The sequence below is a fragment of the Alnus glutinosa genome, chromosome 4 (assembly GCF_958979055.1).
Source record: "Alnus glutinosa chromosome 4, dhAlnGlut1.1, whole genome shotgun sequence".
NCBI classification, from domain to species: domain Eukaryota; kingdom Viridiplantae; phylum Streptophyta; class Magnoliopsida; order Fagales; family Betulaceae; genus Alnus; species Alnus glutinosa.
Genome location: NC_084889.1, coordinates 35,320,585 through 35,336,533, shown reverse-complemented (window position 1 = coordinate 35,336,533; position 15,949 = coordinate 35,320,585). Strand labels below are relative to the sequence as shown.

Here is a 15,949-nt window from a genome sequence, read left to right as displayed (position 1 = left end):
TTCATTTTTCCATGTCCAGCCGTGAAATTTCTTGAGCATTTTAACCGGAGGAGCATGGCACATTAATTTCCACGGTTATGAGCTGAGATTGTCAATGACAACGGAGAATGCGGTCGCCAGTCGGTAAATATAGAGAAAGATGACATTTTAAATATTTTCGAGTAAATTCATTCAAAAAGGAACAAATTTCAAAGGCAGTCAGTCTGGCTTTAACACCCGCAGCAATAATGGTAAAAATGATGGTTTAAGACATACTACAAAAAGGCGCATGTTTACAAAACTGTTGCATAATTGATGGATTACATCAAAACTTGATTTAAAAATAAAAAAAAAAAAATCAAAACACACATTCTCTTACCCTCCTGGGCCATAAAATTCTTCCAGAAGAGAAGCCAAATGGCCTGGAAGGCTAGAACCAAACTTCTTTTTTCTTTTTCTGAAACAACACTCTAAAGAAAATGCGTAAAACAAAACGAGAAATAAGTAATAAAGTTATCCTAACTAAATATTACAGTTGCGCAACTGTAACAGGGTTTCGATTGGGCCATAAATTGAAAAAAAAAAACAAAACATTTCAGTTGGTTTTCTTATCATCTTCCTTTGTAGCAGCCACCTCTGCACCATCCGCAACCTGATCATCCTCACCACCAAAACCAAATTCGTTTACACGTTTCTTGTCAACTGGATATTTCCACTTCTGGTACAGATATATCATGAATATAACATCTGCAAGGCAGGCAAAAGAAGGATGAAAATCACACATACAAAAAAAGCCATGACTTGGACAAAATCTTAACACGGACGGAAAAAACATAACTAGCCCACAGAAAACGAACATACAAACAAACGGATTAATAAATAAGACTTAATGTATGGTATTGTATTGTATGTTCTTTAGGTTGTGTACATGCTGAAAGATGCATATTGTATTGACAATGAATGGCATTTACATGACACACAAGACAAATATTTTAACCACCAAAAAGAAAAAGTACGTGTTTGATGCATGAAAAATCTATGTTGCATGTACAGTGCGGCTTGCAGCCCATGTGGTATCATCGATAGCTTTGCACGTGGCCCTGATTCTGAGGTGTATTGTATAGCCCGAGCCTTCTAAGGCAGTCTAGAGCAGTTTACTGCTAATAATGACTAAAATATTGCGAATGATACGGGAAAATAAATGAATCAAAACAAACAAACAAATTAATAAATAAAAGAAATAGGAAAAAGCATGACAACTGCTTGGACTTCTTTTCCTCCACGAGTTTCTAAGACAAAAAGTAACTGACCAGCCACACAATCATAACACTTACTAAAGTAACTGACCAAAACTTCTGAAACATCCGAAGGGATGATATACCAATGCGATAGAGAAAAATCTCCTATTTTCTGAATAAAAGCAAGAAACTAGGCACATGACCATGATACTGAATAAAAATCCAACACCTCAAAAAAAAAAAAAAAAAGAATAAAAATCCAACCAAGTTTTAATTCACAATAATGAGAGAAGATTCACCCTAAAAAAAAAAAAATATATATATATATATATATATATATATATATATATATATATATATTTCCTGATAACTATTTTTTTTTTTAAGAAAAATAAAGAAATGTAGGGTAATCCCCTCGCTCTGGCTGCAGAAAGCTAGAGCAGCAGAGCGGCCATGGCAGCCCCCAGGTTGCTAATGTGTGCCTATCACACTATCGTGCGCCACGATTCAACCTCTCCCGTGGAGTACTACGCCACCCCTTCCTCAAGAGGGAAGGGCTCGGCCTCAGGCGCTTCACATTAAGGTTTGTCATACTCCCTTATCTCCTAATTTGGGCCATTTCAGGCCTGAGTGCTGTACCGTTTGAGGCATTTCATTGTCAGGGTAATTATACACAACTTATGCAGCTACCAGGTGGTGGTATCAGTTTTCCTTTGAATATATCTGGGTTCACATGACTATTGTAATATAACCAATCTGATTTAACTTTAGTACCATCAGTTGCATCACGGCACTTCATCTTCTTTTTTTGATAAATAATAATTTATTAAAAGAAAAAGGCAAAGCTCTCATACACGGAAAGTATTCATGAGAGACAAACACCCTACAAGCATCTAAAATCTAAAAAGGAAACAAGATCTAAAAGACTCGAAAAAGAGGAATTTGGACCATAGACAACAGCCCAATCCAAGAGATATTGGGCACTTCATCTTCTTTTTTTCTTTTCCTTTTCAGTTTTTTTTTTTTTTTTTTTTTGGTTGCATGTTGCATCATGGCACTTCCATTGCCAACCCCTCATTTAGGCATGTAACAGCGGAAAAATCCCCTTCAAATGGACAGAGAGTTATACAACAGTTACTAGGGAAATTGAACTACTATAGATTGTAAATGTAGATTATATCTTACCATCACGAAATACGGACAGCCGATGTAGTGTTGGCATTTTTATGACAAAGGCAAAGAGATCATCAATGATGGTGTTGAGGAATTTGTATGTCATCTGCCTCCAGGGTAGATGAGCCACAGACTTCAGCTTATAATTTATGAACAATTGAGGGCACATCATTATGAAACCTGCAACAATGAATTCAAATGCAAAGGGAAACAAACCTGTCAAACTTCTACAAGAAATAAAGGACTCAAAAGCTAATAACCCAAGCTATATTTTAAGTGCAAAATTGGCAGATGATGCAAAGACATTGTTATGAAGTAGGCTTGTTGTGGGTGGGTGGGGTGGGGGGTGTACACAATATAACTGGAAAACTTAGCAATTCAGTACAATGAATGGACTGCAGGTCCAAGGGTGTACAAGAACCGTATAAAGAGTATATTCCTAAGGGTTCAGAAACAAATAAACAATCAAAGGAAACAGCCCGATAAGTTACTCTTTTATGGCAATAGTCAAAAGGAGACACCGTGAAGGCCCAGGCATACTACCAAAATGTGGAAAGAAGTCCAGCCTTGATTAATAGCATTCCATGGTCAACTTGTGTCTCTAATCAGAAGGTTCCTATGTGCAATAATGGAAAGATTAATTTCTCGTCTTCTAGAAACGTCTTTGTTTGTGACTTAGGAGCTCCATTTACAACAAATTTTATAGCATATACCCTTTGCAACATAAAACAGCACAAGGGGCCATCACTGCAAATCCATGACAAATAGTTGGGCGCATCAACAACACAGAATATAGAAAAACAATGAGCATGCCCTCAGAGCCATTTTGACTTCTTAACAAAGCAAATAATATGGAATTCATAGGCCATAGAGACAATTTCAATCACAAAAAAGGGCTACTGATGCTATAAGTATAATTTTGAAGTAATGACCCTCTAATGCCTGAGTTGGGAAAATCATTGTTTTCCTCACCATCTATGATAACTTAAACATCCCAATGACTTGACTAGTCTGGTAAGAAGAAGAAACAGCAATACCAAGATAACAAGTTTCTTACCAAACATGTATACACAGCTTGTCAGTGAAGAAAGAATCCAAGAATACCAGCTCTTGTGGCGTTCATACATGAGCGAGTAAATAGATGAGCAAATAGCAAGGAAGAAGAGCACATAGGACAAATACTTCATTGCAATATCATCATATTCCTTTGTCTTATTCCCAGCATAGGACTCACGATCCCGGAACCTTAACATAGGTATTTTCCCACTTCTATCAACCTGGGGATAAAAGAGAAAAATTACAACATTTTGCTCATCTCATAGGAAGGTAAACTAAAGATTTCAGAGCAGTAGAAATTGCTTAAGCTCAGATATAACATTATCAAGTGTCAAATGCATAGGTTCCAAAATCTAAGAAGACGACCACATAGAAGGGCATGCACAAAATAAAAGTGAGTTTATTATGTAAATCTGACATGCCCTATCCATGCAGTACTAAACATGAAAAGATGACACACCCACACACATTAACCTCGTAAATATGAACCTAGCAGGGAAGGATGTAGCCAGGGGCGGAGCTACCCCTGGCCTTGGGGGGGCCTGGGCCCCCCCAAGGCCAGGGGTCTCCCCCCCCAAAAAAAAAAATTCCTTAAAAAAAAAAAAATTAATTAATTTTACCCCTAAATTTTGTTATTTTTATAGTTTTGGCCCCCCCAAATCTTGAATCCTAGCTCCGCCCCTGGATGTAGCAGCAGCAAATGTTTGAAAAAGAAGGTATATCAAGCATAAGCAAATAGCACATAAAGTGAAAAAGACACATAAACATGCTAATGTTGTGTAAAATCTGGAATAGATGTGATACTTGGGGGGGAGGGGGGAGTGTCAAACATACGGAAGACATGACATCTCCATGCAGATAAATTACAAAGTATACCTCTATGTGCATAATTTTAACATCTAATTATAAATTATACCTCTATGTGCATGGCTTTCCCAATTTTCCAGAACTCTATGCAGCAGCCAACTCCAGAACTTGCAAGAATCATCCATGAGGTGTCATTATCAAGTAGATAGAGGAAAACAATGAGCTGACATATAAAGCTCACAACAACAGACTTTGCAGACAGTCCTTCCATAGATTTATTTTTGTTCCAAAATTGGATATCTGCAGTGGGAAAGAATCAAATTAATTAGAAATATTAACCCTCAAGAACATCCAATGGGTGAAATTTAAAAATTGCCATTATACAAAAATTACTATTTACCGTTCTTGAATGCGAAGAAGTCAAACACTGAATGAAGTAATGAAACGACCATTGTGATTACCAGGAGGTATGGATTTCCTTCCAAGAAAACCCTCTGAAAAAATGATCAGATAATTGGGGCATTTAGAGAAACAAGGAAACAAAATATTAAGTTGTATGACATGTGCAGGAAGCAATGAGAAGAACCAATAGCAAAATTCAGCTGGCAGACCATTTTAGATCATCTCCTAAAATCTTTTATTCCAAACCATTCAAACGACAAACTTCACTTCATATAACTGTAAACATCTTATTTCGGCAAAAATAAATGATTTATATCTGCTGAGAAGCACGACTGTGGTATGGGCCAAACTAAACTAAACTATGAATATAGTTTGGCAGCCAAAGTTCAGATTTTTAAATTGATTACAGGCTCATGCCAAAGAAATTTCCAACAGTGATGAAATACCTTCAACTCATCAGCCTCGCCCTCGAGCATGCTTCCATAACTACGGTGAATCTGGAAAGATTGGTCAATCTGCAAGAATAGTTGCCACTTGGTCATGCTTATGGGACCCACCTCCAGATTAAGCGGCAATTCTGTCACTGTCTCATTAATTTGTATGAACTTATCTCTGAGTAACCAGAACTCATTGAAGAAGATGGTTGGGTAGTAGTTCCCTGTACTAGGCTCAACATTCAAGTCTGCAAATCTAAGTCAAGAAACTCAAAGCTAAGATTAAGACAATCAATCTTCCCATAGTCTACTTAACATGCAGCTCCAGGCCTAGTAAATTAACAATCTTGATGCAAAGACAATTGGCGGCATCTACAATCTTGATGCAAATCGGTATGAAAATCACATTTATAGTAAAACAGAGAAACAAAATTAGTAACATAAAGCTTAACCAAGCTGGAAGAGTTATAGGGAAGTTGTCATATAAACCAGAAAGTACAGAGATAAAGACATCGAAAATAAATGTAGATGTACAAAAATAAGATCTTGAAGGATACAAGGAGCAACATTTGGTGGTACAGCATTATGAGGGTATCTGCAGGAAAAAGAAAAAGAAAAAAGCCAGGAATAATCAGGTTCAACAAAGTAGCTCATAAAATTGAATAGAAAAAAAGAAAAAAAGGAAATATATGTAAGCTTGTTTCCTCTTTCTAAACCAGTTGCACTTCCAGTTAATACAATATGAAGAAAATGATCTAAACTGAAATTCAGAGATACACATAAATATTACAGATAAAAAACATTTAGCTTACAAACTATAAATCAAAAAGCAGAACAAAAGCTACACATACTAACTTTGTAAGACACCTACTAGGATGATATTATCATTAAAATCCAGTATTTGAATTTATGGTGTGATACACCACTTTCAGTAGCATTTTTATGGCAGGATATATCTTTATAACAGATAAGAAATTGACTTCTTATGACTGATTTTTTGGTCTCCGTGATTTTCAGTAACACAAACCGTGATTTTCTTTTTTCATATAAGTAATTTATCTCATTGAAAAACACAGAGGGCCTCAGCCTTAGAACACAGGGAGTTTACAAGAGAATCCCTTATTCACTAGAAAAAGAAAAACAAAGGTTCATTAAAGTCAGAAAAATTAGAAAAAATCAAACTATTATGTGCTGCTATCCTTGCATAAAGGGAGTTGAATATAAGCTTTTTCAGCTCTGCCATTGAAGTCTCTCTATCTTCAAAACTCAGTGAAGTCCTCTCTCTCCAAATACGCCAAATTAAACATAAAGGATCCAACCTCCAAACTTCCAAAATGTTACAACACCCCCACCTGACCTCCCCAACTCATTAACAATTCTCTCACCCTTCTAGGCATAATCCAATCAACATCAAACAAATTAATAGCAAATTCCATAAATCTCTTGCTACTTCACAATGAAGAAGGTGACCGATAGACTCCCCACTCTTCTTGCACATACAACACCAATCCACCACAATGATGTTCCATTTTTTCAGGTTATCTAACGCCAATGTTTTCTCTAATGCCACTGTCCAGACAAGGAATGCCACTCTCGAAGGAGAGCTCTCCAAATACTCTTTCAAGAAAACAAGAAGCCCGTGGCCTCGTAGGTATGGTTAACACATGATAATACAACTTCACTTCAAACTTGTGCCTCTTGGGAGGGATCCAACATATTCTATCCGCATCTCCTTGCCTTACTAGGAGAGATGCAACATCTCAAAGAAAGAGGAGACCAAATCCACCGCCCAATCTTGTACGCATCTAGTAAAAAATATATTCCATTGAATCCTTCCATTAGGGAATTGCACATGATCTGCCACTCATGCGTCCTTCCAACATGCGATACTAAACAAACCCGGATAATATATCTTCAATAGTTGTTTCCCACACAACGCATTATGCCAAAAACTGATCTTTGACCAATCAACCACCTCAAACCTAACAAATTTTGAAAAACTTTCCCACCCACTCCTTATATATTTCCACACACCCACTCCAAATGGCCCTATCACCTCCTTGGAACACCAACCTCCCCTTAAACTGTCATATTTAGTTTTTATCACCAATCTCCACAAAGCCTCACTCTCTATAGCATAATGCCATAGCCATTTACACAATAGTGCTCGATCAAACTATAAGCAACCAATTATTCAACTACTGTGTTTCTATTATAAGTAGGAAACAACAATCTTATTCAAAGGACAAGAAACCCTAGAACCTAAAAACAAGATGACCTTCGAAGGGGACTAAGAGGCCAACTTAAAACAATTGCTAAGAGAAAGAACAATAAAATCCAAGAAAAAAAAAATCCAAAACCAAATCAAGGTACATAACTCTGCCCTTGGATGTCTTCAAAGTTCTGTCTCCTCTTTTCACCATATCTGTTAGGTTAATCTCTAAAAAGTATAGTAAAGAAGGATAGAACGGAATATGGAAATGGAGACTCTTAGATATTTTAGCTTTCATAAAATTATTACATTTGTGAGAAAATATAACATAAATGTGTGGCTTTACTTGATAAAACTGCACGACCAGATAGTACAAGCCATAGATGACACAGAAGATCAGGAAGACATTTCAATGACAAACTTTAGCTCAAACAACAATAACTCTGGAAAAAAACTTTGCTCAAACATCATCCTTTTTCCTTTTATATGGGAATAAGAAATCACACTTCCAAAACCACAATCTTCCAATAAATAATAGTCAGAAAAGTGGAGATCGAGTAAGTAGGTAAACCATAAAGATGCGTCACTATATATGCAAGAAAATAGTAGCAAATCCTGAAAATGTACGTAACTAAGGTATTCCAAGTTTAAACGCAGCGGTATGAATCAAATAGTGTGGTATAAATTCAACAATCTTCATACCACATACAAAACCATATAGAGAACTGACACTCATTTAAAACCTACCGTGTAAAATCATCCACTAAATTGATTGTAATATTTGGTTTCCAAGACGAAACCCATTCAACAGGTTTATCATCTTTAGAATCACCTTGAGTATCATCAACCACCTAAAGCCAACATAAATCTTCATTAGGATATGAACACCATATGGAAAAGTGCAAGATGGAAATCGAGATGTGCCATCGCGATGAGTCTAGAAAATAAATTGCGTTCAACATATACAACACTGAAAGAGAGATTTACATGTAAATCAAATTTCACATATATTGTATCGCATTTAAGACACACTGTATTGATAATGATTGGATATAATGTTAGGCTCAGTGAGAAGATTATATATAATGTCAGGTTAAATTAGGTTGAATTGCATAACCACTGTAGTTTCACCAAATCAGATCTCCTAGAATGGGACTAATTAATAATCAGGTCTTGATCCTCCATTTGCATATAGGCATCTGGAGGAGCCTAGAAGGTGGGGTTTTTTTTTTTTTTTTTAATGGAGGAGCCTAGAAGTTATACACTGTATTTAATTGTATAATTATTTATACATACTACGTGTTTGCTCTTAGATGAGCATTTCATACCAAAAATAGTTCAAATATGGGATTGTGTAGACTTCCTAGATGATAAATGGAAGCCAATGATCATAGTTATCCAATTGCAAGAGTACATATATCAGACTTTGATATCTGAAAGGCGAAGCTGGCTTGTAACAAGTCATCCTGAAGTTATGAATGAAAAATATTTAATACTAAAAGACAAACCTCTGTCAATGCTTCACCCTCATCAGAACCTTTGGAGCTCCCCAATAAACTCTTCCTTTTGTCCGTTTTTGACTTGGGCAAGTATGTTATAATAGCTGAAATCAATGAAATGGAAGATCTCTTTAATTTTGATTTGTTTAGTCATCACTTAATTACTGACATAAAAAGAATAATCTTAAAGAAAGGGTATATAAAAATGCCCAGGAACACATTCATACAGTGTGTTTTTCCAAAAGCAGCCAGAGGTTGGTACTCTGGATCATTTGGGTCTGGGGTGTAACCGGAGCGTGCAAAGAAAATGTGAGCATACAGACTTCCATTGTGCTTCAAAGCCTGAAAAAAAAAATTTGAGATACCGCCTTCATATGTCCTAACATAATAATTTATTGGAAGCAACAAGTACAAGGAAATGATTATCTCCATATTGCTTCATATCTTAAGTGATATACAAAATTGAGAAATGTAGGAGGCATATACTAGAAAGTTTACAAATTCAAATCTATTGCTTCCTACTACCAAGTGATACCTCAGATGGATAATACTTCAAAGAAAGAGACCTGGTACTCTCTGGTCCCCAAACCGCATACGGAATATTACTTTCTTGCCAAATAAGCGCGTGTTCATTGCCAAAGTCATTGAACTTTTCATGTTCAGAAACATACAACCACATATCCTAACCAAAATTAAAAAGTAATTAGAAATAGAATATCAGTAGCAGAAGGATAAGCATATATAAATGGGAAATACCAGCCCTAGCGATGCATCGACACACGGTGTAAGGCAATAGCAGCCAAAAATCAAACCCTGCCACTGGATTATGCAGAGGTGGCAAAATCTGAACCGTTTGATTGAAAATAAGGATTAGGATCCTAACCAATCCTTCTTCTCATATCAAATCAAAAACTGACTTCTTCTCTTTCTCGGTCACGTATATCTTTCATAACGTAGTTTTACAAAGTCCCAACACACAATTGCCAAATTAGCACATAACCTAACCACTACAAATTCTGAATTAACCAGCCATAACCATGCCAAAATCACAGTCACAAGAGGTATATATATATATATATATACTAACGCATATATTTGTGGATTTTTGGGGAAAGAACTAGAATATTAAAGAATAAAGTCGCAGATATAGATCGCAGAGCATGTAGATGACAGAAAACGAATGCAGGGGTAGTATGAATAGAAATGGAAGAATTACCAGGGTCTCGGCCTTTTGGAAGATATTGGAGATGAGTTGGGAGGGCTCAGAGCCGGAGGGGCGTTTGGGAGAGAAGAATTTGGAAGCGAAGTACCAAAACACTGCCATCCTTATCACACCCGTTAGCATCTGAGAGAACCCTCCCCGCTGTTGCTGTTGCTGTTGCGGCCTTCCTTCCTGCACTTGCCCCTCCGTTTCCGGCGGCGCCATCTCTCTCTGATTCTCTCCGCCGCTCAAAATTTTCTCTTTTTTCTTTTCACACAAACAGAGAGAGAACTGTTTTTGACGGATCGGGAAGAGGAAGATATTTGTAGTATAGTAATTTGTAAAGATGGGGTTTTGGGAATCTCGCAAAACAATTGAAATTAAATTAAATTAAATTAAATTAAATCTTGGCGTGAGTGGCGAGTGGCCACGCAAGCCGAGCAATAGAACCCTCAACCCCACACTCAAGTGACACTGCTGCTTCTGCCGTCTCAATGCCACGTCATCAGACACCTCAACAAATAATTTTTTTATTTTTGCTGTGAACAAACAATTTTATTGTCGTCCAATTATATGTTAATATGTATCAAAAAATTGTAAAATAGTTAAAAAATTGTGTTTCTATTTGTTAATTAATGTGTTTTGAAATATTTTTTATTTTCTATCTGAAAAAGAGCTCTGGTATTTTTGGGTTTTGATAAGTGTTTTGTGTGTTTTAAGTAGCATTTTATGTTAGTTGTTAATATTTTTATTTTGAAAACATAGTGCTAAAATTTTCCAATCTATTAGGAGGACGTTTTTCTTTAAATTAGGTTAAGAATTTTTTTTTTAATTCAATCTATTAAAAAAAAATATGTGTTTAAAATGCATGTGCATGTATCATTACTTCCTGTTTGGTTAATGAATAATAGTGGGATACATTCCAATTTTATGAGTAAATTAAAGAGTAATTATTTATTAAACCTTAGAGTTTGATGATCACAATTTTATATTAAATACTAAAATTCCAATCATATATATCAATGTTAATCATATAATTTGTGAACAGTTAAACTATATAGCTCTCTGTGTGTATTTGTTAACTAAAAATATCTTGATGCTAGCGAAATTTACAAAAGGACTTATTAATCTACAAAAACTGTTCTTATAAGCACAATTTAATCAAAGTATCAATTTCATGTAAAGAAATTATATATTCATTTTAGGAAATGGGGTTTTATGCTTTTTAGTAAATTTATTTTACAACCTCACATAAAATCCCTTAACGATGGTTGTTGCCTTTATCGCTTGAGGTTCATATATGAACCTTTTTGTCTTTGTGTTGACGGCTCCTTATATTGTTTTTCAGTAAATAGTAAAACATATCTGCAACTCGATGTACGTAATTCTATGTGATGAACCACGTAAATTTTTGTGTTTGTGATTGCTTCTTTTTCCTTTCTTATTTTTCTGCTTCTCACTACATCTAAAGAATATGGCTCATTTTCTAACACTTCCTTGATTAAATTATTTTTTAATTATTATTATTTTTGGCAAAAAATAAAAAATAAAGAAAAGTAAATAAAATGATGGTTAGAGTTGCGTGCCGGCCACCTCTGCGGACACAATTCCGTCAACGCCGTAGAAAGGTAATGAATTTGGCTGAGTTTGTTTTATACTCCGTTCCTTTCGGTATAAAATGTTTTTGTCGTAAAATATTTTTTAATGAAAATTATTTTTCAGAATATATATATAATTTTCTTGAAAATATTTTTCGGCATTTAGCTTATACGAAAAAATCACCAACGATGTCAAACGGAATTCAGCAACATCCAGCCGCCATCGCCAGATTTCGGCAGGCCATATTCCTGCCAAACTGTCTGGAATCCGGGGAAAACAGGTGGAATCCGACAAATTCACCAAATTTCAGGAAAAAATTTATCGAGTCCAACTAAACTGGTTAGAATCCGAAAAAATGGCTGGAATTTGGCTGTATTGGCCGGATTCTTGCCGTACTAGTCAGATTCCGGCCAAATTGGCTGGAATCCAAAAGGGAAAAAAAAAAAAAAAAAAAAAAAAAAAAAAAAAAAGGCCCGAATTCCAGCAATCGGATATTAAAATTTGAGGATTTTCGGCGATAAAGTTGGATTACCAACAAACTTTAGTGTCCAACGGTAACGAATTCCCATAAACGTGCGTGCACGAATGAAAAGTTTAAATCCATAAAACAATTTAATCGTTTTTCAAAAATTAAAGATGTTTTTACGATCAAACTGAAAATTATTTTTATTGACAATTATTTTTGCCCCCCACCGAACACGAGAAAACACCGAAAATATTTTATAGAAAAGCATTTTACACTGAAACAAATTGAACATAAGCTTCAATAAATCACCATCAGTTTGGACTGAAATTGTCAGTGATCAGCTTACAGTAGCACGCGAGCTTCGTCCCCATCTTATTGGCGCTAATGTGGCGTCTAACGAAATCTGTCAAAATTTGTAATGGAATTTGACTACATGAAGCAATTTGTAAATTAAGCCAACCACATAGATTTTTGAATTAATTTTGAGGGATAATTGTACCATTGATCCCTGTGGTATGCCATAATTATTTTTCACTCCCTATAGTTTTAAAAGTTCATGGGAAGGTCCTTGTGGTTAGCAATAATTGGAGTCAAATTCCATTAAAAAATTTAGCAGATTATGTCAAATGCCACGTCAGCACCACATGTTACCATCTTAATAAAAAAATGGGGTAATTACCTTTTCCCCCCATCAACTACCAGCCATTATCAACATGCTCCCATGAACTGACACATCGACCAAAAGAGAGCATCCAACTACCAACTTTACATACTTTACCCAATTCCGTCAAGAAATTTCGTTAACTTGGACGGAATATTTCATTTTTTGGGGTTAATTTTGGTTTAAAGACCAAAATGCCCTCCAACAATAATTAATAAAAAAAAATATTAAAATTAATATGTTTAAAAAAGTTGAGGGCATTTATGTCTTTTTACGAATTAAACTGACGGAAGGGGGTAAAGTGTGTAAAGTTGGTAGTTGGATGCTCTCTTTTGGTCGATGTGTCAGTTCATGGGGGCATGTTAACAATGACTGGTAGTTGATGGGGGAAAAAGGTAATTACCCCTAAAAAAATATAAATTTATTAAAAAATAAATAAATATACTTATTTTTAAAAAAATAAAAATAAAAGGAAAATAAAAGAAAAAAGGAAAAGCAAGGGGTGACTGCCCGTGCGCCACCCCCGGACACCTATGGGGGTGGCCGCGGCATCCCCAGTCACCGGGGGTGGCGCACAGCCACCCCAATGGCTTGGGGGTGGCCTTCGGGCCACCCCTGAATCTACTAGGGGTGGCCCGATAACCACCCCTAGCCACCTCTAGGGGTGGCTGCGGCCTCTCAGGCGATCATTGGGGGTGGCCCAGCCAACCCTTACCTTCCCTTTTTTATTTTTTCAAAAAATAAGTATATTTATTTATTTTTTAATAAAATTATATTTATTTATTAAGATAGACACGTGTCGCCATCTTATTGGCGACACGTAGTGCTGACGTGGCATTTGAAAGAATCTGTTAAAATTCTTAACGAAATTTGACTTCATGGATCGATTTGTAATTATTGCTAACCACAAGGATCTCCCATTAACTTTTTAAACCATAGGGAGTGAAAAATAATTATGACATACCACAGGAACAAATGGTGCAATTATCCATAATTTTGATACTATAGGAAGTAATTTGTAATTTAGGCCAACTATGGGGACTAATTGTATAATTATCTATTTTTTTCTATTTTTTTAAAATGTTTTCAATTATTATTTTTTAAATGATATCAATGATCCATGGACAAGTTTCATGCTCTGAAAAGCATTAACGTGAATTTCCATTATTGTTATTATTTTTTTAATGATTAATGGAGGGAAGTAATATTAAGTATTAGAACGCTAACAACAGACACCTAACTATTTCCTCTAAATTTAGATAACAAAATTACATTTTGCTTCCTTATTTAAAAATATTATACAATAGCGTCCCTTAATTTTTTCTTAAACTATTAATTTTTTTTATTTTTTTTGCTTTTACTTTATTTTTTTTTCTTTATTTTTTTATTTTTTATTTTTTTTATTTTTTATTTTTATGAATCAAAAAATTTTATAAAGCTCAACCAACTGTACACGCTAGTAAACACTAGCCCAAAAACCTCGAGTAGAGGACACTATCCATAACGACTTATACAGTCATTACTATGGGAAAGCAACAAACCTATATCAACAACTTTTGTAAATTCAAACTAATTACAAGCTCTATACATTTATCTAGATTCTTAAAAGATCCCTTAGTAAGGATTCGAGTACGAATTTCCAATGTAATCTGTTTAACCATAGTTTCCTCAGTTCTCAAATTGCTGTTATGCACCAAAGCATTTATTTGTTGCTAGAGATGATAAATGCATGCACCTAAACAAAGTTTACCAAGACTAGCTTGTAAACCTTTCCCCTGGAGTGTAGCAATGCTCCAAGTCATAACCTTCTCCCATTCAGACGGAATGTCAGTAAAAAGGCACGTAGACATCAAAGTCCTCCATATCCTCAAACTAAATCCGCACTGAAAAAAAAAGGATGCTCTTGACTTTCACGACAAGCATGACAAAACAAGCAAAGCACATTGCCAATATACCCCCAACTACTCATCTGGTATTTAGTCACTATACCCTCTCTAAAAACCAACCATAGAAATAAATAATGCCAAGGGATGGCCAGAGGGTGCCAAACCAACTTCCACAACGCAACAACCGAAGTTTTACTCGCAACTAATCCTAAGTAGCTGCACAAGAATAAGCATCATTGGGAGAGTGTCAAACAGCCAAATCCTCACCTCCAATAAGAATCTCAAGTAGCCTACTTTGAATTTTCACAATAGTATTGAACCGGGCAAATGGCCAGTACCAGTCCCCACCCTTAATGATCTTAGACACCTTAGCATCAAGGGGAATACCTGAGTCATGCACTGCACGGGAGCCAAAACAATCCAGCAGATAACCGGTAGGATGCCACTTATCATGCCAAAGGAAAATCTAAGAACCACTCCCCAACAACTTATTCCAACACCAAGAGCAATCATTGGGAATAGAAACCTGCCAAAGGCTCTTTCATTTTATTTATACTCTCTCTCTCTCTCAATTCCTAAAGGCAGACACTAAGTCAGCCACTATTTCCCTCCAAATAGACCTTGTTCAGCTTCTAATGCTTTGATTTTTGAACAAGCCATAGCCGAAGTCTTCTAATTTTGGATTTGCCTCAAAATCTTGAACTTGTCGATGATAGGTTTAGTGGAAATCTGCTGAAAATCTAAACAAACTTGGATTTGGGTGGGAAGTGGTGATGGTTACGACAATACTCCATCGCTACCAATTCCTCCTCTAGTGAGCTCTTCACCTCCTGCCTCGCATCCTTCAACTTCCCCATTTAATAACCCCCTCCCCTCCCCCTTCCCCTTATTTTTACCTTTTCCAAAAAACATCAACTCAAAATATTATTAACTTATTTTACTTTTTATATCACATCAACAATTTTTTTATTATTATTTAAATAAAAAAATTCATTACAATACAAAATTTTATACTTTTCCATATGAATTCTTTATAATTTATATCACATCAATCACTTTTTACTCTCACTAAAAAAAAAAATATTCCATAAGGAAGGGGAGGGGGATTACTAAATTGGCCTTAATCTCTCTCGGAGCAAGAACCAAGGGGGAGGTGGTAATTGCTTGAACAAAAAAGAAGAAGAAAAAAAGAGAAGAATGGTTGGGCCAGCGTGTAGAATGATGAGAAATATGAAAAGAGATAATCAAATTTATGATTATAATAATCATTACATTGAGAAGTACTATACTATTTTCAATGCTCAAGCAACTTATAAGGAATATGGTGCAAGACAGG

The 15,949-nt window shown here is 35.6% G+C and overlaps 1 protein-coding gene across 1 annotated transcript; it reads right to left on the bottom strand.

Annotated features, from left to right (window-relative positions):
* Positions 1 to 225: 225 nt before the first annotated feature.
* On the bottom strand, positions 226 to 10,336 carry LOC133865908 (uncharacterized). The gene is made up of 12 exons (XM_062302425.1): positions 10,017 to 10,336; positions 9,336 to 9,482; positions 9,028 to 9,142; positions 8,810 to 8,904; positions 8,049 to 8,152; positions 5,647 to 5,684; positions 5,102 to 5,337; positions 4,654 to 4,747; positions 4,363 to 4,553; positions 3,448 to 3,667; positions 2,403 to 2,570; positions 226 to 726 (listed from the first exon to the last, which is right to left on the bottom strand). The coding sequence occupies exons 1-12, from the start codon at positions 10,224 to 10,226 to the stop codon at positions 575 to 577; spliced, it is 1,770 nt and encodes a 589-aa protein (XP_062158409.1). The 5' UTR covers positions 10,227 to 10,336; the 3' UTR covers positions 226 to 574.
* Positions 10,337 to 15,949: the final 5,613 nt, after the last annotated feature.

Bases quoted from the DNA above. Each gene is read 5' to 3' on its own strand.
- LOC133865908 (XM_062302425.1), bottom strand. From the start codon at position 10,226: ATGGCGCCGCCGGAAACGGAGGGGCAAGTGCAGGAAGGAAGGCCGCAA. The intron at 5,338-5,646 runs GTATCCTTCAAG...TTAGATTTGCAG, and splicing joins ACCACCAAATGTTGCTCCTT to ACTTGAATGTTGAGCCTAGT. The intron at 2,571-3,447 runs GTAAGAAACTTG...TCATTGTTGCAG, and splicing joins AAGCTGTGTATACATGTTTG to GTTTCATAATGATGTGCCCT.